We start from the raw sequence: 24223 nt of genomic DNA, 5'->3' as shown, positions 1-24223 counted from the left end.
CCTCTCACTCACTCACCGCAGGCAGGTTGGTGGTCTTTCCGTCTTCTACCGACTCCTCTCTGGCCTTGCCCCCCCAGCTCTCTCTGGGCTCTGTCCCGCAAATATTCCTACAGGTCGCACAAGATCTGCCTGCAACCCTCTTTTGGTTAAACTGCCAAAATCAAGACTCTCTGCTCACCTTCACTCCTTCATTCCTCTTTTCTCCCACCTCTGGAACAAACTCCCTCACTCTCTTCAATCCCACTCCACCCTCCAAGTCTTTAAAACAGCTGTTCACCACCATCTCTTATCTTCCCCCATCCAAAACCTTGATCTTTTCTACCCCCGCTAATTTCACCCCAATTCCACTTTTTGAAATACCAACTTTTGTCCTGGAAGTCCTTGGTGTCCTTGTGCTTTATACTTCTCCCTCCCCCCCCCCCCCCTTCCCACGCCTCCTCCCCCCGGGCCCTCTCCCTTCCACACATCTCCCTGCTCTCGGATGTTGTGTGTGTGTGCTTCCCCTTTTCTCCCCATCTTGTCTTCCGCTCCCTCTTTTTGTGTATTTTGTTTGTCTGGTCGATTTGTTTGTGAAGTTAATGTTAGCTCTTTCACGAGCCTCGATTCAGTATACAAAAAAACCAACAAAAAAAAAAAACCTGTATAACTCGTCCAGATTAAGGGCCAAGACAAAATGGCGGCATGTCCTGTCCTGTCCAGCTCCAAAAGCTAATTGATCGTCTCTCTGATGCATGCTTGATGTTCACTCTCACCATCGGTGTTAAGAAAACCGCGCTGATGAGACAAGGTGTTCACAACGCAGCTCCTGATTAAACTAAACAATACTGCACTGGAAGTAGTCAGCAAATTCAGTTATCTCGGGTCTGTAGTGACTAACAACCTGTCTCTCAATGTTGAACGAAACGTTCGCATCAGGAAGGCAGCCATCACCTTTGTGGTCGACGAACGAAGAGGGTGTGGAAGAACAGCAAGCTGACCCTCAGAACCAAGATCAGCACCTTACTTTACGGCCCTGAAACATGGACAACTTATAGCTGCCAAGAACGGACTCAACGATTTTCATCTTTGCTGTCTACGATGCATCCTTGGCATCACGTGGAACGACAGAGGCACAAATGCAGAAGTCAAATCTGCCAAGTGTCCTTGCACTTATTAAGCAAAGACTACTTAGATGACTTGGGCACGTATACAGGATGCAAGATGGACGTATCCCAAAGGATGCTTCATATGGGAAGACAGCTGGGGCCAAAAGACAAAAAGGGGACCCGAAGCTGAGGTAGAAGGATGCATGTAATGGTATAAGGATATGAAAGCCCCACACATCAATTTTGACACTTGGGAAACTGTAGCTAACTGTGGAGGCACATGGTGACATCAATTATGGGCTGGAATAAGATGACCAGAATCAATTATGAGCTGGAATAAGATGACCAGAATCAATTATGGGCTGGAATAAGATGACCAGAATCAATTATGGGCTGGAATAAGATGACCAGAATCAATTATGAGCTGGAATAAGATGACCAGAATCAATTATGGGCTGGAATAAGATGACCAGAATCAATTATGGGCTGGAATAAGATGACCAGAATCAATTATGAGCTGGAATAAGATGACCAGAATCAATTATGGGCTGGAATAAGATGACCAGAATCAATTATGGGCTGGAATAAGATGACCAGAATCAATTATGGGCTGGAATAAGATGACCAGAATCAATTATGGGCTGGAATAAGATGACCAGAATCAATTATGGGCTGGAATAAGATGACCAGAATCAATTATGAGCTGGAATAAGATGACCAGAATCAATTATGGGCTGGAATAAGATGACCAGAATCAATTATGGGCTGGAATAAGATGAGCAGAATCAATTATGGGCTGGAATAAGATGAGCAGAATCAATTATTGGCTGGAATAAGATGATCAGAATCAATTATGAGCTGGAAGAAGATGATCAGAATCAATTATTGGCTGGAATGAGATGACCAGCATCAATTCTGAGCTGGAATAAGATGACCAGCATCAATTCTGAGCTTTATTTTTTTTTTTTTTTTTTTTTTTGTATACTGAATCGAGGCTCGTGAAAGAGCTAACATTTATTTCACAAACAAATCAACCAGACAAACAAAATATACAAAAAGAGGGAGCGGAAGACAAGATGGGGAGAGAAGGGGAAGCACACAACCACAACATTTGAGAGCAGGGAGAAGTGTGGGAGGGAGAGGGCTTGGGGGCAGGAGGCGTGGGAAGGGGAGGGGGGGGGGGGGGGGGAGAGGTATAAAACACAAGGGGACCGAAATTAGCGGGGGTAGAAAAGATCAAGGTTTTGGATGGGGGAGGATAAGAGATGGTGGTGAACAGCTGTTTTAAAGACCTGGAGGGTGGAGTGGAATTGAAGAGAGTGAGGGAGTTTGTTCCAGAGGCGGGAGAAAAGAGGAATGAAGGAGTGAAGGTGAGCAGAAAGTCTTTATTTTGGCAGTTTAACCATAAGAGGGTTGCAGGCAGATCTTGTGCGACCTGTAGGAATATTTGGGGGACAGAGCCCAGAGAGGGCTGGGGGGGCAAGGCCAGAGAGGAGTCGGTAGAAGACGGAAAGACCACCAACCTGCCTGCGGTGAGTGAGTGAAAGGCCCTTGGAGTTAGCTTCATCGCGGGAGATTCCAATGATTCTGAACGCTTTGGTTTCAACAGCGTGAAGACGGGCTAGGTGTGAGGCAGGAGCACCAGACCAGAGGGGAGAGCAGTATTCCATAGAGCTGCGGATGAAAGCCATGTATGTGGTGAGGAGCTCAGGTGTGCCAAGGAAGGACTTCGCATGACGGAGGATGCCCAGAGCTGGAATAAGTGATCAGAATCAATTATGAGCTGGAATAAGATGATCAGAATCAATTATGAGCTGGAATAAGATGACCAGAATCAATTATGAGCTGGAATAAGATGACCAGAATCAATTATGAGCTGGAATAAGATGATCAGCATCAATTATGAGCTGGAATAAGATGACCAGAATCAATTATGAGCTGGAATAAGATGACCAGAATCAATTATGGGCTGGAATAAGATGATCAGCATCAATTATGAGCTGGAATAAGATGACCAGAATCAATTATGAGCTGGAATAAGATGATCAGCATCAATTCTGAGCTGGAATAAGATGATCAGAATCAATTCTGAGCTGGAATAAGATGATCAGAATCAATTATGAGCTGGAATAAGATGATCAGAATCAATTATGAGCTGGAAAAAGATGATCAGAATCGATTATGAGCTGGAATAAGATGATCAGAATCAATTATGAGCTGGAATAAGATGATCAGAATCAATTATTGGCTGGAATGAGATGACCAGAATCGATTATGAGCTGGAAAAAGATGATCAGAATCAATTATTGGCTGGAATGAGATGACCAGAATCAATTATGGGCTGGAATAAGATTATCAGAAGCAATTATTGGCTGGATATGAGATGACCAGAATCAATTATGGGCTGGAATAAGATTATCAGAATCAATTATTGGCTGGATATGAGATGACCAGAATCGATTATGAGCTGGAATAAGATGATCAGAATCAATTATGAGCTGGAATAAGATGATCAGAATCAATTATTGGCTGGAATGAGATGATCAGAATCAATTCTGAGCTGGAATAAGATGATCAGAATCAATTATGAGCTGGAATAAGATGATCAGAATCAATTATTGGCTGGAATGAGATGATCAGAATCAATTATTGGCTGGAATGAGATGATCAGAATCAATTCTGAGCTGGAATAAGATGACCAGCATCAATTGTGAGCTGGAATAAGATGACCAGCATCAATTATTGACTGGAATAAGATGATCAGAATCAATTATGGGCTGGAATAAGATGCTCAGAATCAATTATTGGCTGGAATGAGATGATCAGAATCAATTCTGAGCTGGAATAAGATGACCAGCATCAATTGTGAGCTGGAATAAGATGACCAGCATCAATTGTGAGCTGGAATAAGATGACCAGCATCAATTATTGGCTGGAATAAGATGACCAGAATCAATTATGGGCTGGAATAAGATGACCAGAATCAATTATGGGCTGGAATAAGATGACCAGCATCAATTATTGGCTGGAATAAGATGACCAGAATCAATTATGGGCTGGAATAAGATGACCAGAATCAATTATGAGCTGGAATAGGATGACCAGCATCAATTATTGGCTGGAATAAGATGACCAGAATCAATTATGGGCTGGAATAAGATGACCAGCATCAATTATTGGCTGGAATAAGATGACCAGAATCAATTATTGGCTGGAATAAGATGACCAGAATCAATTGTGATCTGGAATAAGATGACCAGAATCAATTATGGGCTGGAATAAGATGACCAGCATCAATTATGGGCTGGAATAAGATGACCAGAATCAATTGTGAGCTAGAATAAGATGACCAGAATCAATTGTGAGCTGGAATAAGATGACCAGCATCAATTGTGAGCTGGAATAAGATGACCAGAATCAATTGTGAGCTGGAATAAGATGACCAGAATCAATTATGGGCTGGAATAAGATGACCAGCATCAATTGTGAGCTGGAATAAGATGACCAGTATCAATTATTGGCTGGAATAAGATGACCAGAATCAATTCTGAGCTGGAATAAGATGAGCAGAATCAATTATGGGCTGGAATAAGATGACCAGCATCAATTATGGGCTGGAATAAGATGACCAGCATCAATTATGGGCTGGAATAAGATGACCAGAATCAATTGTGAGCTAGAATAAGATGACCAGAATCAATTGTGAGCTGGAATAAGATGACCAGCATCAATTGTGAGCTGGAATAAGATGACCAGAATCAATTGTGAGCTGGAATAAGATGACCAGAATCAATTCTGAGCTGGAATAAGATGAGCAGAATCAATTATGGGCTGGAATAAGATGACCAGCATCAATTCTGAGCTGGAATAAGATGACCAGAATCAATTATGGGCTGGAATAAGATGACCAGCATCAATTCTGAGCTGGAATAAGATGACCAGAATCAATTGTGAGCTGGAATAAGATGACCAGCATCAATTATTGGCTGGAATAAGATGACCAGAATCAATTCTGAGCTGGAATAAGATGAGCAGAATCAATTATGGGCTGGAATAAGATGACCAGCATCAATTCTGAGCTGGAATAAGATGACCAGAATCAATTATGGGCTGGAATAAGATGACCAGCATCAATTCTGAGCTGGAATAAGATGACCAGAATCAATTATGGGCTGGAATAAGATGACCAGAATCAATTATGGGCTGGAATAAGATGACCAGCATCAATTATGGGCTGGAATAAGATGACCAGAATCAATTGTGAGCTGGAATAAGATGACCAGCATCAATTATGGGCTGGAATAGGATGACCAGAATCAATTATGAGCTGGAATAAGATGACCAGAATCAATTATGGGCTGGAATAAGATGACCAGAATCAATTATGGGCTGGAATAAGATGACCAGCATCAATTATGGGCTGGAATAAGATGACCAGCATCAATTATGAGCTGGAATAAGATGAGCAGAATCAATTATTGGCTGGAATAAGATGACCAGAATCAATTATGGGCTGGAATAAGATGACCAGCATCAATTATGGGCTGGAATAGGATGACCAGAATCAATTATGAGCTGGAATAAGATGACCAGAATCAATTATGGGCTGGAATAAGATGACCAGAATCAATTATGGGCTGGAATAAGATGACCAGCATCAATTATGGGCTGGAATAAGATGACCAGCATCAATTATGGACTGGAATAAGATGACCAGCATCAATTATGAGCTGGAATAAGATGACCAGAATCAATTATTGGCTGGAATAAGATGACCAGAATCAATTATGGGCTGGAATAAGATGACCAGAATCAACTATGGGCTGGAATAAGATGACCAGCATCAATTATGGGCTGGAATAAGATGACCAGCATCAATTATGGGCTGGAATAAGATGACCAGAATCAATTGTGAGCTGGAATAAGATGACCAGCATCAATTATGGGCTGGAATAGGATGACCAGAATCAATTGTGAGCTGGAATTAGATGACCAGAATCAATTATGGGCTGGAATAAGATGACCAGCATCAATTATTGGCTGGAATAAGATGACCAGCATCAATTATTGGCTGGAATGAGATGACCAGCATCAATTATGGGCTGGAATAAGATGACCAGAATCAATTATGGGCTGGAATGAGATGACCAGCATCAATTATGGGCTGGAATTAGATGACCAGAATCAATTATGGGCTGGAATAAGATGACCAGCATCAATTATGGGCTGGAATAAGATGACCAGAATCAATTATGGGCTGGAATAAGATGACCAGCATCAATTATGGGCTGGAATAGGATGACCAGAATCAATTGTGAGCTGCAATAAGATGACCAGAATCAATTATGGGCTGGAATAAGATGACCAGCATCAATTATTGGCTGGAATAAGATGACCAGCATCAATTATTGGCTGGAATGAGATGACCAGAATCAATTATGAGCTGGAATAAGATGACCAGAATCAATTGTGAGCTGGAATAAGATGACCAGCATCAATTATTGGCTGGAATGAGATGACCAGAATCAATTATGAGCTGGAATAAGATGATCAGAATCAATTATGAGCTGGAATAAGATGATCAGAATCAATTATGAGCTGGAATAAGATGACCAGCATCAATTGTGAGCTGGAATAAGATGACCAGAATCAATTATGAGCTGGAATAAGATGATCAGCATCAATTGTGAGCTGGAATAAGATGATCAGCATCAATTATTGGCTGGAATAAGATGACCAGAATCAATTGTGAGCTGGAATAAGATGACCATAATCAATTATGGGCTGGAATAAGATGACCAGCATCAATTATTGGCTGGAATGAGATGAGCAGAATCAATTATGGGCTGGAATAAGATGACCAGCATCAATTATTGGCTGGAATGAGATGACCAGAATCAATTATGGGCTGGAATAAGATGACCAGCATCAATTGTGAGCTGGAATAAGATGATCAGAATCAATTATGGGCTGGAATAAGATGACCAGAATCAATTATTGGCTGGAATGAGATTAGCAGAATCAATTATGGGCTGGAATAAGATGACCAGCATCAATTATTGGCTGGAATGAGATGACCAGAATCAATTATGGGCTGGAATAAGATGACCAGCATCAATTCTGAGCTTTATTTATTTATTTATTATTATTTTTGTATACTGAATCGAGGCTCGTGAAAGAGCTAACATTTATTTCACAAACAAATCAACCAGACAAACAAAATATACAAAAAGAGGGAGCGGAAGACAAGATGGGGAGAGAAGGGGAAGCACACAACCACAACATTTGAGAGCAGGGAGAAGTGTGGGAGGGAGAGGGCTTGGGAGCAGGAGGCGTGGGAAGGGGAGAGGGGGGGGGGGGGGGGAGAGGTATAAAACACAAGGGGACCGAAATTAGCGGGGGTAGAAAAGATCAAGGTTTTGGATGGGGGAGGATAAGAGATGGTGGTGAACAGCTGTTTTAAAGACCTGGAGGGTGGAGTGGGATTGAAGAGAGTGAGGGAGTTTGTTCCAGAGGTGGGAGAAAAGAGGAATGAAGGAGTGAAGGTGAGCAGAGAGTCTTGATTTTGGCAGTTTAACCATAAGAGGGTTGCAGGCAGATCTTGTGCGACCTGTAGGAATATTTGGGGGACAGAGCCCAGAGAGGGCTGGGGGGGCTAGGCCAGAGAGGAGTCGGTAGAAGACAGAAAGACCACCAACCTGCCTGCGGTAAGTGAGTGAAAGGCCCTTGGAGTTAGCTTCATCGTGGGAGATTCCAATGATTCTGAACGCTTTGGTTTCAACAGCGTGAAGACGGGCTAGGTGTGAGGCAGGAGCACCAGACCAGAGGGGAGAGCAGTATTCCATAGAGCTGCGGATGAAAGCCTTGTATGTGGTGAGGAGCTCAGGTGTGCCAAGGAAGGACTTCGCACGACGGAGGATGCCCAGAGCTGGAATAAGTGATCAGAATCAATTATGAGCTGGAATAAGATGATCAGAATCAATTATGAGCTGGAATAAGATGACCAGAATCAATTATGAGCTGGAATAAGATGATCAGCATCAATTATGAGCTGGAATAAGATGACCAGAATCAATTATGAGCTGGAATAAGATGACCAGAATCAATTATGGGCTGGAATAAGATGATCAGCATCAATTATGAGCTGGAATAAGATGATCAGCATCAATTCTGAGCTGGAATAAGATGATCAGAATCAATTCTGAGCTGGAATAAGATGACCAGAATCAATTATGAGCTGGAATAAGATGATCAGCATCAATTCTGAGCTGGAATAAGATGATCAGAATCAATTCTGAGCTGGAATAAGATGACCAGAATCAATTATGAGCTGGAATAAGATGATAAGAATCAATTATGAGCTGGAATAAGATGATCAGAATCAATTATGAGCTGGAATGAGATGACCAGAATCGATTATGAGCTGGAATAAGATGATCAGAATCAATTATGAGCTGGAATAAGATGACAAGAATCAATTATTGGCTGGAATGAGATGACCAGAATCAATTATGGGCTGGAATAAGATGATCAGAATCAATTATTGGCTGGAATCAGATGACCAGAATCGATTATGAGCTGGAATAAGATGATCAGAATCAATTATGAGCTGGAATAAGATGACCAGCATCAATTATGGGCTGGAATAAGATGACCAGCATCAATTATGAGCTGGAATAAGATGAGCAGAATCAATTATTGGCTGGAATAAGATGACCAGAATCAATTATGGGCTGGAATAAGATGACCAGCATCAATTATGGGCTGGAATAAGATGACCAGCATCAATTATGGGCTGGAATAAGATGACCAGCATCAATTATGAGCTGGAATAAGATGAGCAGAATCAATTATTGGCTGGAATAAGATGACCAGAATCAATTATGGGCTGGAATAAGATGACCAGCATCAATTATGGGCTGGAATAGGATGACCAGAATCAATTATGAGCTGGAATAAGATGACCAGAATCAATTATGGGCTGGAATAAGATGACCAGAATCAATTATGGGCTGGAATAAGATGACCAGCATCAATTATGGGCTGGAATAAGATGACCAGCATCAATTATGGACTGGAATAAGATGACCAGCATCAATTATGAGCTGGAATAAGATGACCAGAATCAATTATTGGCTGGAATAAGATGACCAGAATCAATTATGGGCTGGAATAAGATGACCAGAATCAACTATGGGCTGGAATAAGATGACCAGCATCAATTATGGGCTGGAATAAGATGACCAGCATCAATTATGGGCTGGAATAAGATGACCAGAATCAATTGTGAGCTGGAATAAGATGACCAGCATCAATTATGGGCTGGAATAGGATGACCAGAATCAATTGTGAGCTGGAATTAGATGACCAGAATCAATTATGGGCTGGAATAAGATGACCAGCATCAATTATTGGCTGGAATAAGATGACCAGCATCAATTATTGGCTGGAATGAGATGACCAGCATCAATTATGGGCTGGAATAAGATGACCAGAATCAATTATGGGCTGGAATGAGATGACCAGCATCAATTATGGGCTGGAATTAGATGACCAGAATCAATTATGGGCTGGAATAAGATGACCAGCATCAATTATGGGCTGGAATAAGATGACCAGAATCAATTATGGGCTGGAATAAGATGACCAGCATCAATTATGGGCTGGAATAGGATGACCAGAATCAATTGTGAGCTGCAATAAGATGACCAGAATCAATTATGGGCTGGAATAAGATGACCAGCATCAATTATTGGCTGGAATAAGATGACCAGCATCAATTATTGGCTGGAATGAGATGACCAGAATCAATTATGAGCTGGAATAAGATGACCAGAATCAATTGTGAGCTGGAATAAGATGACCAGCATCAATTATTGGCTGGAATGAGATGACCAGAATCAATTATGAGCTGGAATAAGATGATCAGAATCAATTATGAGCTGGAATAAGATGATCAGAATCAATTATGAGCTGGAATAAGATGACCAGCATCAATTGTGAGCTGGAATAAGATGACCAGAATCAATTATGAGCTGGAATAAGATGATCAGCATCAATTGTGAGCTGGAATAAGATGATCAGCATCAATTATTGGCTGGAATAAGATGACCAGAATCAATTGTGAGCTGGAATAAGATGACCATAATCAATTATGGGCTGGAATAAGATGACCAGCATCAATTATTGGCTGGAATGAGATGAGCAGAATCAATTATGGGCTGGAATAAGATGACCAGCATCAATTATTGGCTGGAATGAGATGACCAGAATCAATTATGGGCTGGAATAAGATGACCAGCATCAATTGTGAGCTGGAATAAGATGATCAGAATCAATTATGGGCTGGAATAAGATGACCAGAATCAATTATTGGCTGGAATGAGATTAGCAGAATCAATTATGGGCTGGAATAAGATGACCAGCATCAATTATTGGCTGGAATGAGATGACCAGAATCAATTATGGGCTGGAATAAGATGACCAGCATCAATTCTGAGCTTTATTTATTTATTTATTATTATTTTTGTATACTGAATCGAGGCTCGTGAAAGAGCTAACATTTATTTCACAAACAAATCAACCAGACAAACAAAATATACAAAAAGAGGGAGCGGAAGACAAGATGGGGAGAGAAGGGGAAGCACACAACCACAACATTTGAGAGCAGGGAGAAGTGTGGGAGGGAGAGGGCTTGGGAGCAGGAGGCGTGGGAAGGGGAGAGGGGGGGGGGGGGGGGGGAGAGGTATAAAACACAAGGGGACCGAAATTAGCGGGGGTAGAAAAGATCAAGGTTTTGGATGGGGGAGGATAAGAGATGGTGGTGAACAGCTGTTTTAAAGACCTGGAGGGTGGAGTGGGATTGAAGAGAGTGAGGGAGTTTGTTCCAGAGGTGGGAGAAAAGAGGAATGAAGGAGTGAAGGTGAGCAGAGAGTCTTGATTTTGGCAGTTTAACCATAAGAGGGTTGCAGGCAGATCTTGTGCGACCTGTAGGAATATTTGGGGGACAGAGCCCAGAGAGGGCTGGGGGGGCTAGGCCAGAGAGGAGTCGGTAGAAGACAGAAAGACCACCAACCTGCCTGCGGTAAGTGAGTGAAAGGCCCTTGGAGTTAGCTTCATCGTGGGAGATTCCAATGATTCTGAACGCTTTGGTTTCAACAGCGTGAAGACGGGCTAGGTGTGAGGCAGGAGCACCAGACCAGAGGGGAGAGCAGTATTCCATAGAGCTGCGGATGAAAGCCTTGTATGTGGTGAGGAGCTCAGGTGTGCCAAGGAAGGACTTCGCACGACGGAGGATGCCCAGAGCTGGAATAAGTGATCAGAATCAATTATGAGCTGGAATAAGATGATCAGAATCAATTATGAGCTGGAATAAGATGACCAGAATCAATTATGAGCTGGAATAAGATGATCAGAATCAATTATGAGCTGGAATAAGATGATCAGCATCAATTATGAGCTGGAATAAGATGACCAGAATCAATTATGAGCTGGAATAAGATGACCAGAATCAATTATGGGCTGGAATAAGATGATCAGCATCAATTATGAGCTGGAATAAGATGATCAGTATCAATTCTGAGCTGGAATAAGATGATCAGAATCAATTCTGAGCTGGAATAAGATGACCAGAATCAATTATGAGCTGGAATAAGATGATCAGCATCAATTCTGAGCTGGAATAAGATGATCAGAATCAATTCTGAGCTGGAATAAGATGACCAGAATCAATTATGAGCTGGAATAAGATGATAAGAATCAATTATGAGCTGGAATAAGATGATCAGAATCAATTATGAGCTGGAATGAGATGACCAGAATCGATTATGAGCTGGAATAAGATGATCAGAATCAATTATGAGCTGGAATAAGATGACAAGAATCAATTATTGGCTGGAATGAGATGACCAGAATCAATTATGGGCTGGAATAAGATGATCAGAATCAATTATTGGCTGGAATCAGATGACCAGAATCGATTATGAGCTGGAATAAGATGATCAGAATCAATTATGAGCTGGAATAAGATGATCAGAATCAATTATTGGCTGGAATGAGATGATCAGAATCAATTCTGAGCTGGAATAAGATGATCAGAATCAATTATGAGCTGGAATAAGATGATCAGAATCAATTATGGGCTGGAATAAGATGATCAGAATCAATTATTGGCTGGAATGAGATGATCAGAATCAATTCTGAGCTGGAATAAGATGATCAGAATCAATTATGGGCTGGAATAAGATGATCAGCATCAATTATGAGCTGGAATAAGATGACCAGAATCAATTATTGGCTGGAATGAGATGATCAGAATCAATTGTGGGCTGGAATAAGATGAGCAGAATCAATTATGAGCTGGAATAAGATGACCAGAATCAATTATGAGCTGGAATAAGATGACCAGCATCAATTGTGAACTGGAATAAGATGACCAGAATCAATTATGGGCTGGAATAAGATGACCAGAATCGATTGTGAGCTGGAATAAGATGAGCAGAATCAATTTTGAGCTGGAATAAGATGACCAGAATCAATTATGGGCTGGAATAAGATGACCAGAATCAATTATGGGCTGGAATAAGATGAGCAGAATCAATTATGAGCTGGAATAAGATGACCAGAATCAATTATGAGCTGGAATAAGATGACCAGAATCAATTGTGAGCTGGAATAAGATGATCAGCATCAATTATGAGCTGGAATAAGATGACCAGAATCAATTATAGGCTGGAATAAGATGACCAGCATGAATTGTGAGCTGGAATAAGATGAGCAGAATCAATTATGAGCTGGAATAAGATGACCAGAATCAATTATGAGCTGGAATAAGATGACCAGCGTCAATTGTGAGCTGGAATAAGATGAGCAGAATCAATTATGAGCTGGAATAAGATGACCAGCATCAATTATGGGCTGGAATAAGATGACCAGAATCAATTATGAGCTGGAATAAGATTACCAGCATCAATTATGGGCTGGAATAAGCAATCATGATGACCAGTGGTTGGAGCAGCTGCACAACAGACGCTGTCGCCGCAAACATCATGATCCCACAACTATAGGAGATGCCAACCTTACTAACTACTTCAGATGTAGCACCTGTGATAGACTCTGTCGCTCCCAAATGGGCTTGTATGGTCACCATTGAAGGTGTAACACACATGACTGACCTCACCATGAAGTGTGCTGCATATCTACCATCTTACTGTACATAGATGAATGGATGCCTTTGATATGTTTTACCATTGTAGAGCAATAATTGCACTTTTATGTTCAGCCCCCCATTTTAGATAACCATAAGTATTGGAACAGATTAACTTAAAGTAAATTAAAGTAGTATAATAGTTAGTATTTGGTTGCATGTCCCTTGCATACACTAACTCCATCGAGACGATGACCCATCGACATCACCAAAACCTTGGTATCCTCCAAACTTTTACTGCAGCCATTTTCAGTTGTTGTTTGTTTTTGGGGGTTCTGACTTTAGTCTCCTCTTCAGCAAGTGAAATGCTCCATTGGATTTAAATCAGGAGATTGACTTGTCCAGTCTGAAACCTTCTACTTTTTCCTCCTGATGACTTTCCTCCTTTTCCTCCTTTTTCCTCCCTGGTTGCTTTGGCAGTGTGTTTTGGATCATTGTCTTGCTGCTTGGTGAAGCGCCGCCCAATGAGTTTGGAGACATTTTTGTTGTACATTGGCAGACAAAATGTTTCTGTACACTTAGAAATTAATTCTGCTACTGCCATCATTAGTTACATCAACAACTGGAACATCACTCAGTGGAGCGCATACCTCTGCCAGGCTGAACAGTTTGTGTTATGTATCCCACTGGTAGGCCGGATCTGCTTCCGGACCTAAACAAGAATCTCATCGGCTTGTTGTTGTCACCTGACCAACTCATCCACCATGTTTTGTCATCATCATTCCATAACTTTTTAAAATATCATGCTATATATATATATATATCGTTTTTTGTTCCATCTCTCAATGGTCAAGAATCCCTTGAGAATTTTAAAAGCCTCGTGATCTGGATTCGAATCTTCATGAAAATCGAATCGATTCATCCTTGTCACACAACCAACCTGTCCCCCAAATTTCGTCCGAATCCATCCTTAACTTCTTGAGATTTTGTGCTTTATATAAATTTTAGCCCTATCACTCAATGGTGAAGATTCACTTAACAAATTCTCTGATCCGGATCTGGATTCGAATCTTCACCAAAATCTAATCATTTCGTCCTTGTCACACACCCAACCCCTGCCAAATTTCGCCGAATCCTTCCATAACTTTTTGAGACATCCTGTACACAAACAGACAGGGGTAAAAACACAACCTCCATCTACCCTCGGTGGCAGAGGTAATAAAGATGGGCGGGTCCGTTCCAGAGGCAGCCATACAAGCCCAAGCCATGACACGACCTCCACCATGCTTCACCCATGAGGTAGTATGTTTTGGATCATTTGCAGCTCCTTCTTTACTCCACACTTTCACCTTTCCATCACTTTGGTAAAGATTTATCTTTGTCTCATTTGTCCATTAAACTTTGTTCCAGAACTCTATGACTCTCCTCTGTACTTCTTGGCAAATTCTAATCTGGCCTTTCCATTTTTGATGCTGATGAGAGGTTTGCATCTTATGGTGTAGCCTTTGTAATTCTGCTGTCAAAGTCTTCTGTGAATGGTAGATTGTGATACTTTCAACCCTTGTGATAACACTGGAGGTTTGTGATAATTCTGGTTGTTTTAGGGTTTTTCTTCACAGTTCTGATGATTTTCTGTCATCAACTGCAGTTGTTTAACTTGGCGACCTGACCATTGTCCATTGTTAAGTACACTCGTGTTTTTTTTGTTTTTTTTTTAAAGATATTCCAAATTGTTGTATTTGCTGTTCCCAATTTTTGTGCTATGGGTCCAAATGAATTATTCTGTTCTTTCAGCTTACAAATTGTTTGCTTTTCTTTCATGGACAGTTATCTGATCTTCATGTTGGTTTATCCCGACTGACTCTAAAGGCAAGGGTGAAGGCTTAAACCAATACTAGACATTCACAGCTTTTTATGTGTGAACAGTCAATGCAACAAGAAACAACTGTGAGTCATCTATTCCAATACTTATGCTTACCTAAAATGGTGGGGTGGGGGGGGGGGGGGACTGAACATAAAAAGTGTTATTGTTTTACCGAGATAAATCGTATCTGCACATGAAAACCAAGAAGTTCAAGCTAACTTTCTTGAGTATGTGAATGGCAATGATAACAAATTTGACTTCAATGTTCCAATACTTTTGGAGGGCACTATGTGTGTGTGTGTGTGTGTGTGTGTGTGTGTGTGTGTGTGTGTGTGTGTGTGTGTATGTATATATGTATATTTTATATATATATATATATATATATATATATATATATATATATATATATATATATATATATATACACAAAGAATTAAGTTAAGCACCCCCCCCGTTTTTTTACAACCTCGCACATTACAAGTTTGTTGTCGTCAAAACAGTGTAATATACCCATGTTATTGCTATATTTTCTGGAGAAGTGATATTATGGTCACATAAAAACATAACAATCATGCCGTTTTCAATATTTTATTCTGAATAATTTAAGGTGAAATTTTTTGGGAATTTTAGGCATATTTTCACCTCAATTTAAGTATGGAGCTATAGGTCCATCACGGACAGTGTGGATGACGTTTATGTTTTCTAACGTACAGTCATTGTTCTGAGAAGACCTCTAGCGATCTTTGCGTCAATAACGTGTGTAGGACCCACGTGATCGGATCACTGACTCAACCCTACGTCTCATAGACCCTGTAAGCCGTCGTATGCGTTGCTGTGGCAGGTTGTTCCATTCCCGATGTAATGCACGTTCCAATTCATCCAGATTGGCTATTGGAGAGACCATCTTCGCAATTTGTCGTCCCAACATGTCCCGAACGTGCATTACATCGGGAATGGAACAACCTGCCACAGCAACGCATACGACGGCTTACAGGGTCTATGAGACGTAGGGTTGAGTCAGTGATCCGATCACGTGGGTCCTACACACGTTATTGACGCAAAGATCGCTAGAGGTCTTCTCAGAACAATGACTGTACGTTAGAAAACATAAACGTCATCCACACTGTCCGTGATGGACCTATAGCTCCATACTTAAATTGAGGTGAAAATATGCCTAAAATTCCCAAAAAATTTCACCTTAAATTATTCAGAATAAAATATTGAAAACGGCATGATTGTTATGTTTTTATGTGACCATAATATCACTTCTCCAGAAAATATAGCAATAACATGGGTATATTACACTGTTTTGACGACAACAAACTTGTAATGTGCGAGGTTGTAAAAAAACGGGGGGGGGGGGGTGCTTAACTTAATTATTTGTGTATACATACAGTCACGTGAAAAAGTAAGTACACCCCATGTAAAGTTTTGACTTTTTCAACATATTTCAACATACAGCTATTTGATCTTCATTTCAACAATATTGATAGATAAAGGTGATATAATATAACAAATATCATGAAACATTTACATTTTGTAGTCCATTGTATAATTTAAATTAACATAAATGCAAATTATGCATGTGGAAAAAGTAGGTACACCACTACATTTATCACTACTTCAAATACCTAAAATTAGAATCAGGTGCACCAGCTCAGGTGCAAATGATTAGAACATCGTAAGAGAGGATTTTGGAGGAACCTGTCTTATTTAAACCTCAGACATTTAGTTTGGTTTGCTCTTTGTTGTTGAAGTGTGCGGCGTCACCATGCCTAGATCAAAAGAGCTCTCTGAGGCCTTCAGAAAGAAGGTTATAGAGGCCTACGAGTCTGGGAAGGGATTTAAAAAGATCTCCAAAAAATTTGAAATCAATCATTCGACTGTCCGGAAGATCATCTACAAGTGGAGAAGATTCCAAACAACTGCCAACTTGTTCAGGCCAGGCCGCTCCAGCAAGTTCAGCCCGAGAGCAGACCGCAAGATGCTGAAAGAAGTCTCTAAGAACCCCAGAATGTCATCACGGGACCTACAGGTAGCTCTTGCCACTGTTGATGTCAAAGTGCACGAGTCTACCATAAGAAAGAGGCTGCACAAATTTGATCGACATGGGAGGTGTGCCAGGAGGAAACCTTTGCTGTCCAGAAAGAACATCAGGGCAAGACTAAAGTTTGCCAATGAACACCGAGGCAAAGACCAGCACTTCTGGAACAATGTGCTCTGGACAGATGAGTCAATGGTAGAGCTATTTGGCCACAGTACCAGAAGACATGTTTGGCGAAAACCAAAGACAGCATTTGACCACAAGAACCTGATACCAACTGTAAAGCATGGTGGTGGAAATATTATGGTTTGGGGCAACTTTGCTGCATCAGGGCCTGGGCAGCTCACCATCATAGAATCCACTATGAATTCTTCATTGTACCAGAGGGTGCTTGAGGATAATGTGAGGCCATCTGTCAGAAAGTTGAAGCTCAACTGAAGGTGGACCTTGCAACATGACAATGACCCTAAACATACCAGTAAATCCACCAAGGAATGGCTGAAAAGAAAGAAATGGAGGGTTCTGGAATGGCCAAGTCAAAGCCCGGATCTAAATCCCATCGAGATGTTGTGCGGGGATGTGAAACGAGCTGTGCATGCAAGAAACCCCTCAAACATCGCACAGCTGAAAGAATTCTGCATGAAGGAATGGGCAAAAATTTCTCCCAGTCGATGTCAGAGACTGGTAGACAGTTATAAGAAATGCCTACTTGAGGTTGTTTCTGCCAAAGGGGGCAATACCACCTATTAGAGCCAAGGGTGTACTTACTTTTTCCACCTGCGAAATTTGCATTTATGTTTATTAAAATTATTGGATTGGAGCTAACATGGAGCCAAAGGGGCCAACAACATGGAACAAAATGGAGAAAGCATTCGATAGGGTTCCACGCAAAGTATTGACATGGGCATTGAGGAAGCTAGGAGTGGAGGAATGGTTGATCAGAGTAGTGATGGCAATGTACAAAAGAGCGCGCACAGCTGTAAGGACGAAGGACGGGAACAGTGGTGAGTTTGAGGTGAAGGTGGGAGTGCATCAGGGGTCGGTACTAAGTCCACTACTATTTGTAGCTGTGATGGAGGTGCTGGCTCAGAACGTAAAGGAGGGTTTACCGTGGGAGTTGTTGTATACAGATGATCTGGTGTTGATTGCGGAAAGTATGGATGGACTGAAGGAAAAGATGAACAAGTGGAAGGAATGTATGGAGACAAAAGGTCTGAAGGTGAATATCGGAAAGACGAAGGTGATGGCAAGTGGTAAAACATGTGGTGAGGTGGAAAGAACTGGGAAGTGGCTGTGTGCTGTGTGCAGGAAGGGTGTCGGAGTGAACTCCATTCAATGTACAATGTGCGCTGAGTGGGTTCATCAAAAATGTAGTGGTCTGAGAGGGTCATTTACCAGTGTGGCAGCTACATTCAAATGTAAGGTGTGCACAGAGGGAGCTGCAGATGGAGGAAATGTTGAGTTGGATCTTGGAGACGGCGTGAAGCTGGAAGGTGTGAAAACATTTTGCTACCTCGGAGACATGCTGAATGGAGAAGGTGGATCAGACTCGGCAACGGTTGCTCGAGTGAGATGTGCATGGAAGAAGTTTCGGGAACTGAGTGGCGTGCTGATGAGGAGGAGAGTGTCGCTGAAGCTGAAGGGAAAGGTGTATGCTGCATGTGTGAGAAGTGTTATGATTTATGGGAGCGAGACATGGGTAATGAACGTAGAGCAGCAACGAAGGCTGGAAAGGGTGGAAATGCGAATGGTTCGATGGATGTGCAGAGTATCGCTGAGAGAGAAGAAGACAAATGATGAATTGCGAAAGATGATGGGAATAGAGCCTGTGATTGATGCTGTGAAGAGGAACAGGCTGAGATGGTTTGGTCATGTGTTGAGGAAGGATGAAAGTGACTGGTTGAGAAGAGTGATGGAAATTGATGTAGAAGGAAGTAGAGGACGGGGAAGACCGAGAAAGACTTGGCTAAAGATGGTGGAAGAAGAAATGCGGGCAAGGGGGTTAACAAGGAGAGATGCAGAAAATAGGGCAAAATGGAGAAGATTGTCATGGGGACCGCAAGGCTAACCCCCGCTCTAGCAGGGAAAATGGCCTTAAAATGCATGTTTTTGTTTGTTGTTGTTTATTAAAATTATACAATGGACTACAAAATGTAAATGTTTCATGATATTTGTTCTATTATATCACCTTTATATGTCAATATTGTTGAAATGAAGATCAAATAGCTGCATATTGAAATATGTTGAAAAAGTCAAAACTTTACATGGGGTGTACTTACTTTTTCACGTGACTGTATATATATATATATTACTGTACATTGGCACATGTTAGATACAATCCATGTTTGTGATTGTTGTGGCTGTTTGCAGCGCCTTTGCGCATCAGCCTTGATTTGATCCTGTCACGTTTTGACTCGCCTGGCTCGAGTCGTAACTTTCTCTGCTGCAGTGAGAGGGCAATACTTGCTGATCTGTAAACTGCCTATTCACATTTGCTGTTTTGCGGGGCTGCTATGTCGCATGTTTAGCTCAGCCAATCGTCCTGTTTCTTATGACCTTCCGCCATCTTGGTCAGGGATACTCATGAGCGAGTAGACTCGATGTTTCGCATGCAGTTTGTAATCTTATGAATCCGGTCCCTGTGTGATCTGCGTTTTCCTGTTTCATCTTCGCTCCATCACCCTAAAGTGGTCGCCATCTTGTAAGTACATATATTTTGTACAACGGCAACCTTTTTCTGCCATCGGCTAACTTTGATTATCGATTGATCAGTGTGACCTACGTTACTATCCTGATGTTGGAATGAAGTTTATTTGGTATGTTTTTTATTTTTTTTGTATACAAGATCGAGGCTCGTGTAAGAGCTAACATCAATCACAAAAAAAACAAAAAAAAAACAAACGGAAACACCAAACATACAATAAAGGGAGCGGGAGACAAGATGGGGATATAGAGGGAAGCACACAAGTACAAGAATAGAGAACATGGACATCGGGAGATCTGTGGGAGGGAGAGTGCTTATGTTCTTTATTATACCGAATTTGTTAATATTTGCAGAGCATATTACAAGGTTTTGTGCATTGACAGTGTGTGTTCGCCCTTATGGGACTTATCGACTCATTGGTGTCATATGTCTGTATGTTAATTTAATAATGAGTGATTTGGAAGAAGAAGAAGTATGTGAGGTCTATATTGCTATGATGATCATGCAACACCGTAAGCCATGCTGACCTGTGTGTCTCATGTGTGGAACTTAGTGCGTTTTGTTTTGTTGCAGTGAATCTGCGTGGAAGAAAGGTCATTGAATGAAAGATGTGACATCTGCTTCATCAGTGATCTTGTTATAGCAGCATTGAAAATCGTCATGTGGTGATCAGCCAAGTTATAGGTGGGGTATCGTCTGCGTCTCTGATAGAGCACGATACCTGTAACAGTAATTGTACAATAAGTTGAGGGTATAAAAGCAGAATTTTCACCTTGAGGACGATGCACAGGGTTCAATGGCATTTTGAGGCCACAAGAAGCGAGAGCAGTACACGAGACGGTTTGATTCTGTGACTCGATAACCGGCTGTTGGACAACCGTCAAAGGAATGTGCAAATCAGACCGAGTTAGGCCTTCAGGACGAGTAAACTGAGGCTTTGGATCCAAAGGTAGCTCATACTGGGATTGTTCAATGCTTTCTGAAGAGCAAAAGAGCGATGGACAGTAGTTAGGTGGAATCCTGGTTATCTTGAACGATGTAACAAAGAAAAACACTTTAACACTGTGATAACTACAATGGCACTCGGAAGAGCGCACACCTCTGCCAGGCTGAACAATTTACGTTTGTATCCCACAAATATGGCGGAACTGGATCCGTACATGAATAGACAAAGGCAGAGATGTCCATCTTGATTTTGCCCTTGTTATGGGCCTGTGGTGCCACCTTTTTAAAAATCATAAATAGGGTTAAAAAATCAAACATTTAAACAGCCTTGGACGTGCACCTTGACCCCACGGCCAAGGCACACCGTCTATCAAGACTGTTCCATTGGCATACATATGCACCTCAACCCAAAGGCTGAAGCACATGGTCAATCAAAACACATGCATCCTGACCCAGACTGGCCAGAATGCATGGTCATACAGTTGGACCGCTCCTCCATAGGAGTGAGTCCCCACGACTTCAACACCATGCCGTCCCGACGTGGGCTTATTTTCCCCTCATCAGGACAACATAGAGCAAATTGTTTATTTGTGACCAATCTAAGGCGCTAATAAACACAGATTAAACCCCCAAAGTTGACGAGGAAGCAAGGCACAGTTTCAGTGTTACCCCAGCAATTGCTGCACAACCTGTCAGCAACAGGTGTCTCCTGCCACGCTGACACATTGTCTCTGCCCTGCTCATCAACAATTAGGAGGTTTGTCGACATCTCTGCCTTTGTCTATTTGTGACCATAGAGCTTTAATCTCAGTCTGCAAAGACTTGAGTACCACATGGATGCCTCCTAGTTTGGAGGTGATGTGTTGGTATAATTTATGTGCATGATGTCAGTGTCATGTCATGGGGTTAGTGTGATTCCTTGGTCAAATTTAATGTTCCTGACTGCAAACCTCCTAATTGTCGAGGAGCAGGGCAGAGACAATGTGTCAGCGTGGCAGGCGACACTTGTTGCTAACAGGTTGTGCGGCAATTGCTGGGGTGAGACTCAATCTGTGCCTTGCTTCCCAGTCAAGTTATGGGGTTCAACCTGTGTGTGTATATATATATATATATGTACATATATGTACTTTGGCACATGGTAGGTCCAATACATGTTTGTGATTGTCCAATAAGTCGAGGGTAAAAGGGCAGAAGTTTCACCTTGAGGACGATGCACAGGGTTCAATGCCATATTGAGGCCACAAGAAACAAGAGCAGTACATGAGACAGTTTGATTATGTGACTTGATAACCGGTTGTTGGACAACCGTCAAAGGATTGTGCAAACCTGGCCGAGGTGGGAGTTTAGGACGAGTCAACTGAGGCTCTGGATCCATCGGTACCTCATACTGGGATTGTTCAATGCTTTCTGAGGAGCAAAAGAGCGATGAACGGTATTTGGGTGGAATATTGGTTTTCATTAATGAAGTTACAAAGATAACACTTTAACACTGTGATAACTATAATGGCACTCGGTAAAGCGCAGGAACATTATACGTTTTGTTTCCCACTGATAGGCTGAATCTGCGTCCGTACCTGAACCAGAATCTAATCGGCTTGTTCTTGTCATCCGAACAACCTCATCCACCAAGTTTTGTCATTATCCATCCACAACTTTTTGAAATACCATGCTACACAGTATATCATTCTTGGTCCCATCTCTCAATGGTGAAGAATCCCTACAGAAATTAACTAGAACGGCACTCTTTGACATCGCGACATCAACCGATATGTCTCTGCCCACATTATTACATCATTATACATAGTTGTACCAAGTTTGACTTAGATCCCTTCAGCCGTTCTCAAGTTATCACGCCAACGAAATAATTTTTACTTAACATGACCTCTGACCTTTTACTTCTTGCCTCTAAAATCGAACCTGTTCATCTCCATATCATTTTGCATACCTGTACCAAGTTTGAGTTGGATCCCTACTGCCGTTCTTCAGTCATCGCAGTAACGAAATACATCAATTGTAACTTACCATGACCTCTGCCTAGTGACCTCTTGACCACAAAATCTAATTAATCCATCTTTGCATCATAACATATTATTACACAAGGTTTGGTGAAAATGCCATGACTGGTTCACAAGTTAGCTCAGTGACAGAATTTCTACTTAAAGGGACATTTGACCTTTGACCTCTTGACCCAAAAATCAAATCAGTTCATCTTTACATCATTATACATACGTGTACCAAGATTGAATTCGATTCCTTCAGCCATTCTCAAGTTATAAATCCATTAGACTTTGACCTTTGACCTCGTGACCCCAAAATCAAATCAGTTCATCTTTACATCATTATACATATGTGTACCAAGATTGAATTCGATTCCTTCGGCCATTCTCAAGTTATAAATCCATTACAGACTTTGACCTTTGACCTCGTGACCCCAAAATCAAATCAGTTCATCTTTACATCAGTAAACATATGTGTACCAAAGATTGAATTCGATTCCTTTGGCCATTCTCAAGTTATAAATCCATTACAGACTTTGACCTTTGACCTCGTGACCCCAAAATCAAATCACTTCATCTTTACATCAGTAAACATATGTGTACCAAAGATTGAATTCGATTCCTTCGGCCATTCTCAAGTTATAAATCCATTACAGACTTTGACCTTTGACCTCATGACCCCCCCAAAAAATCAGTTCATCTTTACATCATTATACATACATGTACCAAAGATTGAATTAGATTCCTTCAGCCATTCTCAAGTTATAAATCCATTAGACTTTGACCTTTGACCTCGTGACCCCAAAATTAAATCAGTTCATCTTTACATCATTATACATATGTGTACCAAGATTGAATTAGATTCCTTTCATCTGTTCTCAAGTTATAAATACATTACAGACTTTGACCTTTGACCTCATGACCCAAAAATCAAATCAGTTCATCTTTACATCATTATACATACGTGTACCAAGATTGAATTCGATTCCTTCAGCCGTTCTCAAGTTATAAATCCATTACAGACTTTGACCTTTGACCTCGTGACCCCAAAATCAAATCAGTTCATCTTTACATCATTATACATACATGTACCAAGATTGAATTAGATTCCTTCAACAGTTCTCAAGTTATAAATCCATTCCAGACTTTGACCTTTGACCTCGTGACCCCAAAATCAAATCAGTTCTTCTTTACATCATTATACATACATGTACCCAGATTGAATTAGATTCCTTAAACTGTTCTCAAGTTATAAATCCATTCCAGACTTTGACCTTTGACCTCATTACCCCAAAATCACATCAGTTCATCTTTGCATCATACATAGTCGTACCAACACTGGTCGACATCCCATTGCTGGTTCACAAGTTATCCTGGTAACAGGACTTTTACCTCACATGACCTTTGACCTTGTGACCCCAAAAGTGAATCAGCTCATC

The 24223-nt window shown here is 41.3% G+C and overlaps 1 protein-coding gene across 1 annotated transcript in view; it reads right to left on the bottom strand.

The window, feature by feature from the left end:
* LOC137439122 (uncharacterized) overlaps nt 1-24223 on the bottom strand; it is a 49348-nt gene that overhangs the window by 14113 nt on the left and 11012 nt on the right. The window contains exons 9-10 of the mRNA XM_078767776.1: nt 22114-22194; nt 20615-20821 (exon numbers count right to left, since the gene is read on the bottom strand). Of these exons, the coding sequence (XP_078623902.1) occupies nt 20615-20821; nt 22114-22194 (288 nt within the window). The remainder of the gene's footprint in view (nt 1-20614; nt 20822-22113; nt 22195-24223) is intronic.

This window comes from Myxine glutinosa, chromosome 13, assembly GCF_964187855.1.
Source record: "Myxine glutinosa chromosome 13, kmMyxGlut1.1, whole genome shotgun sequence".
In the NCBI taxonomy this organism is placed as follows: domain Eukaryota; kingdom Metazoa; phylum Chordata; class Myxini; order Myxiniformes; family Myxinidae; genus Myxine; species Myxine glutinosa.
This window is presented reverse-complemented; position numbering and strand designations above follow the sequence as displayed.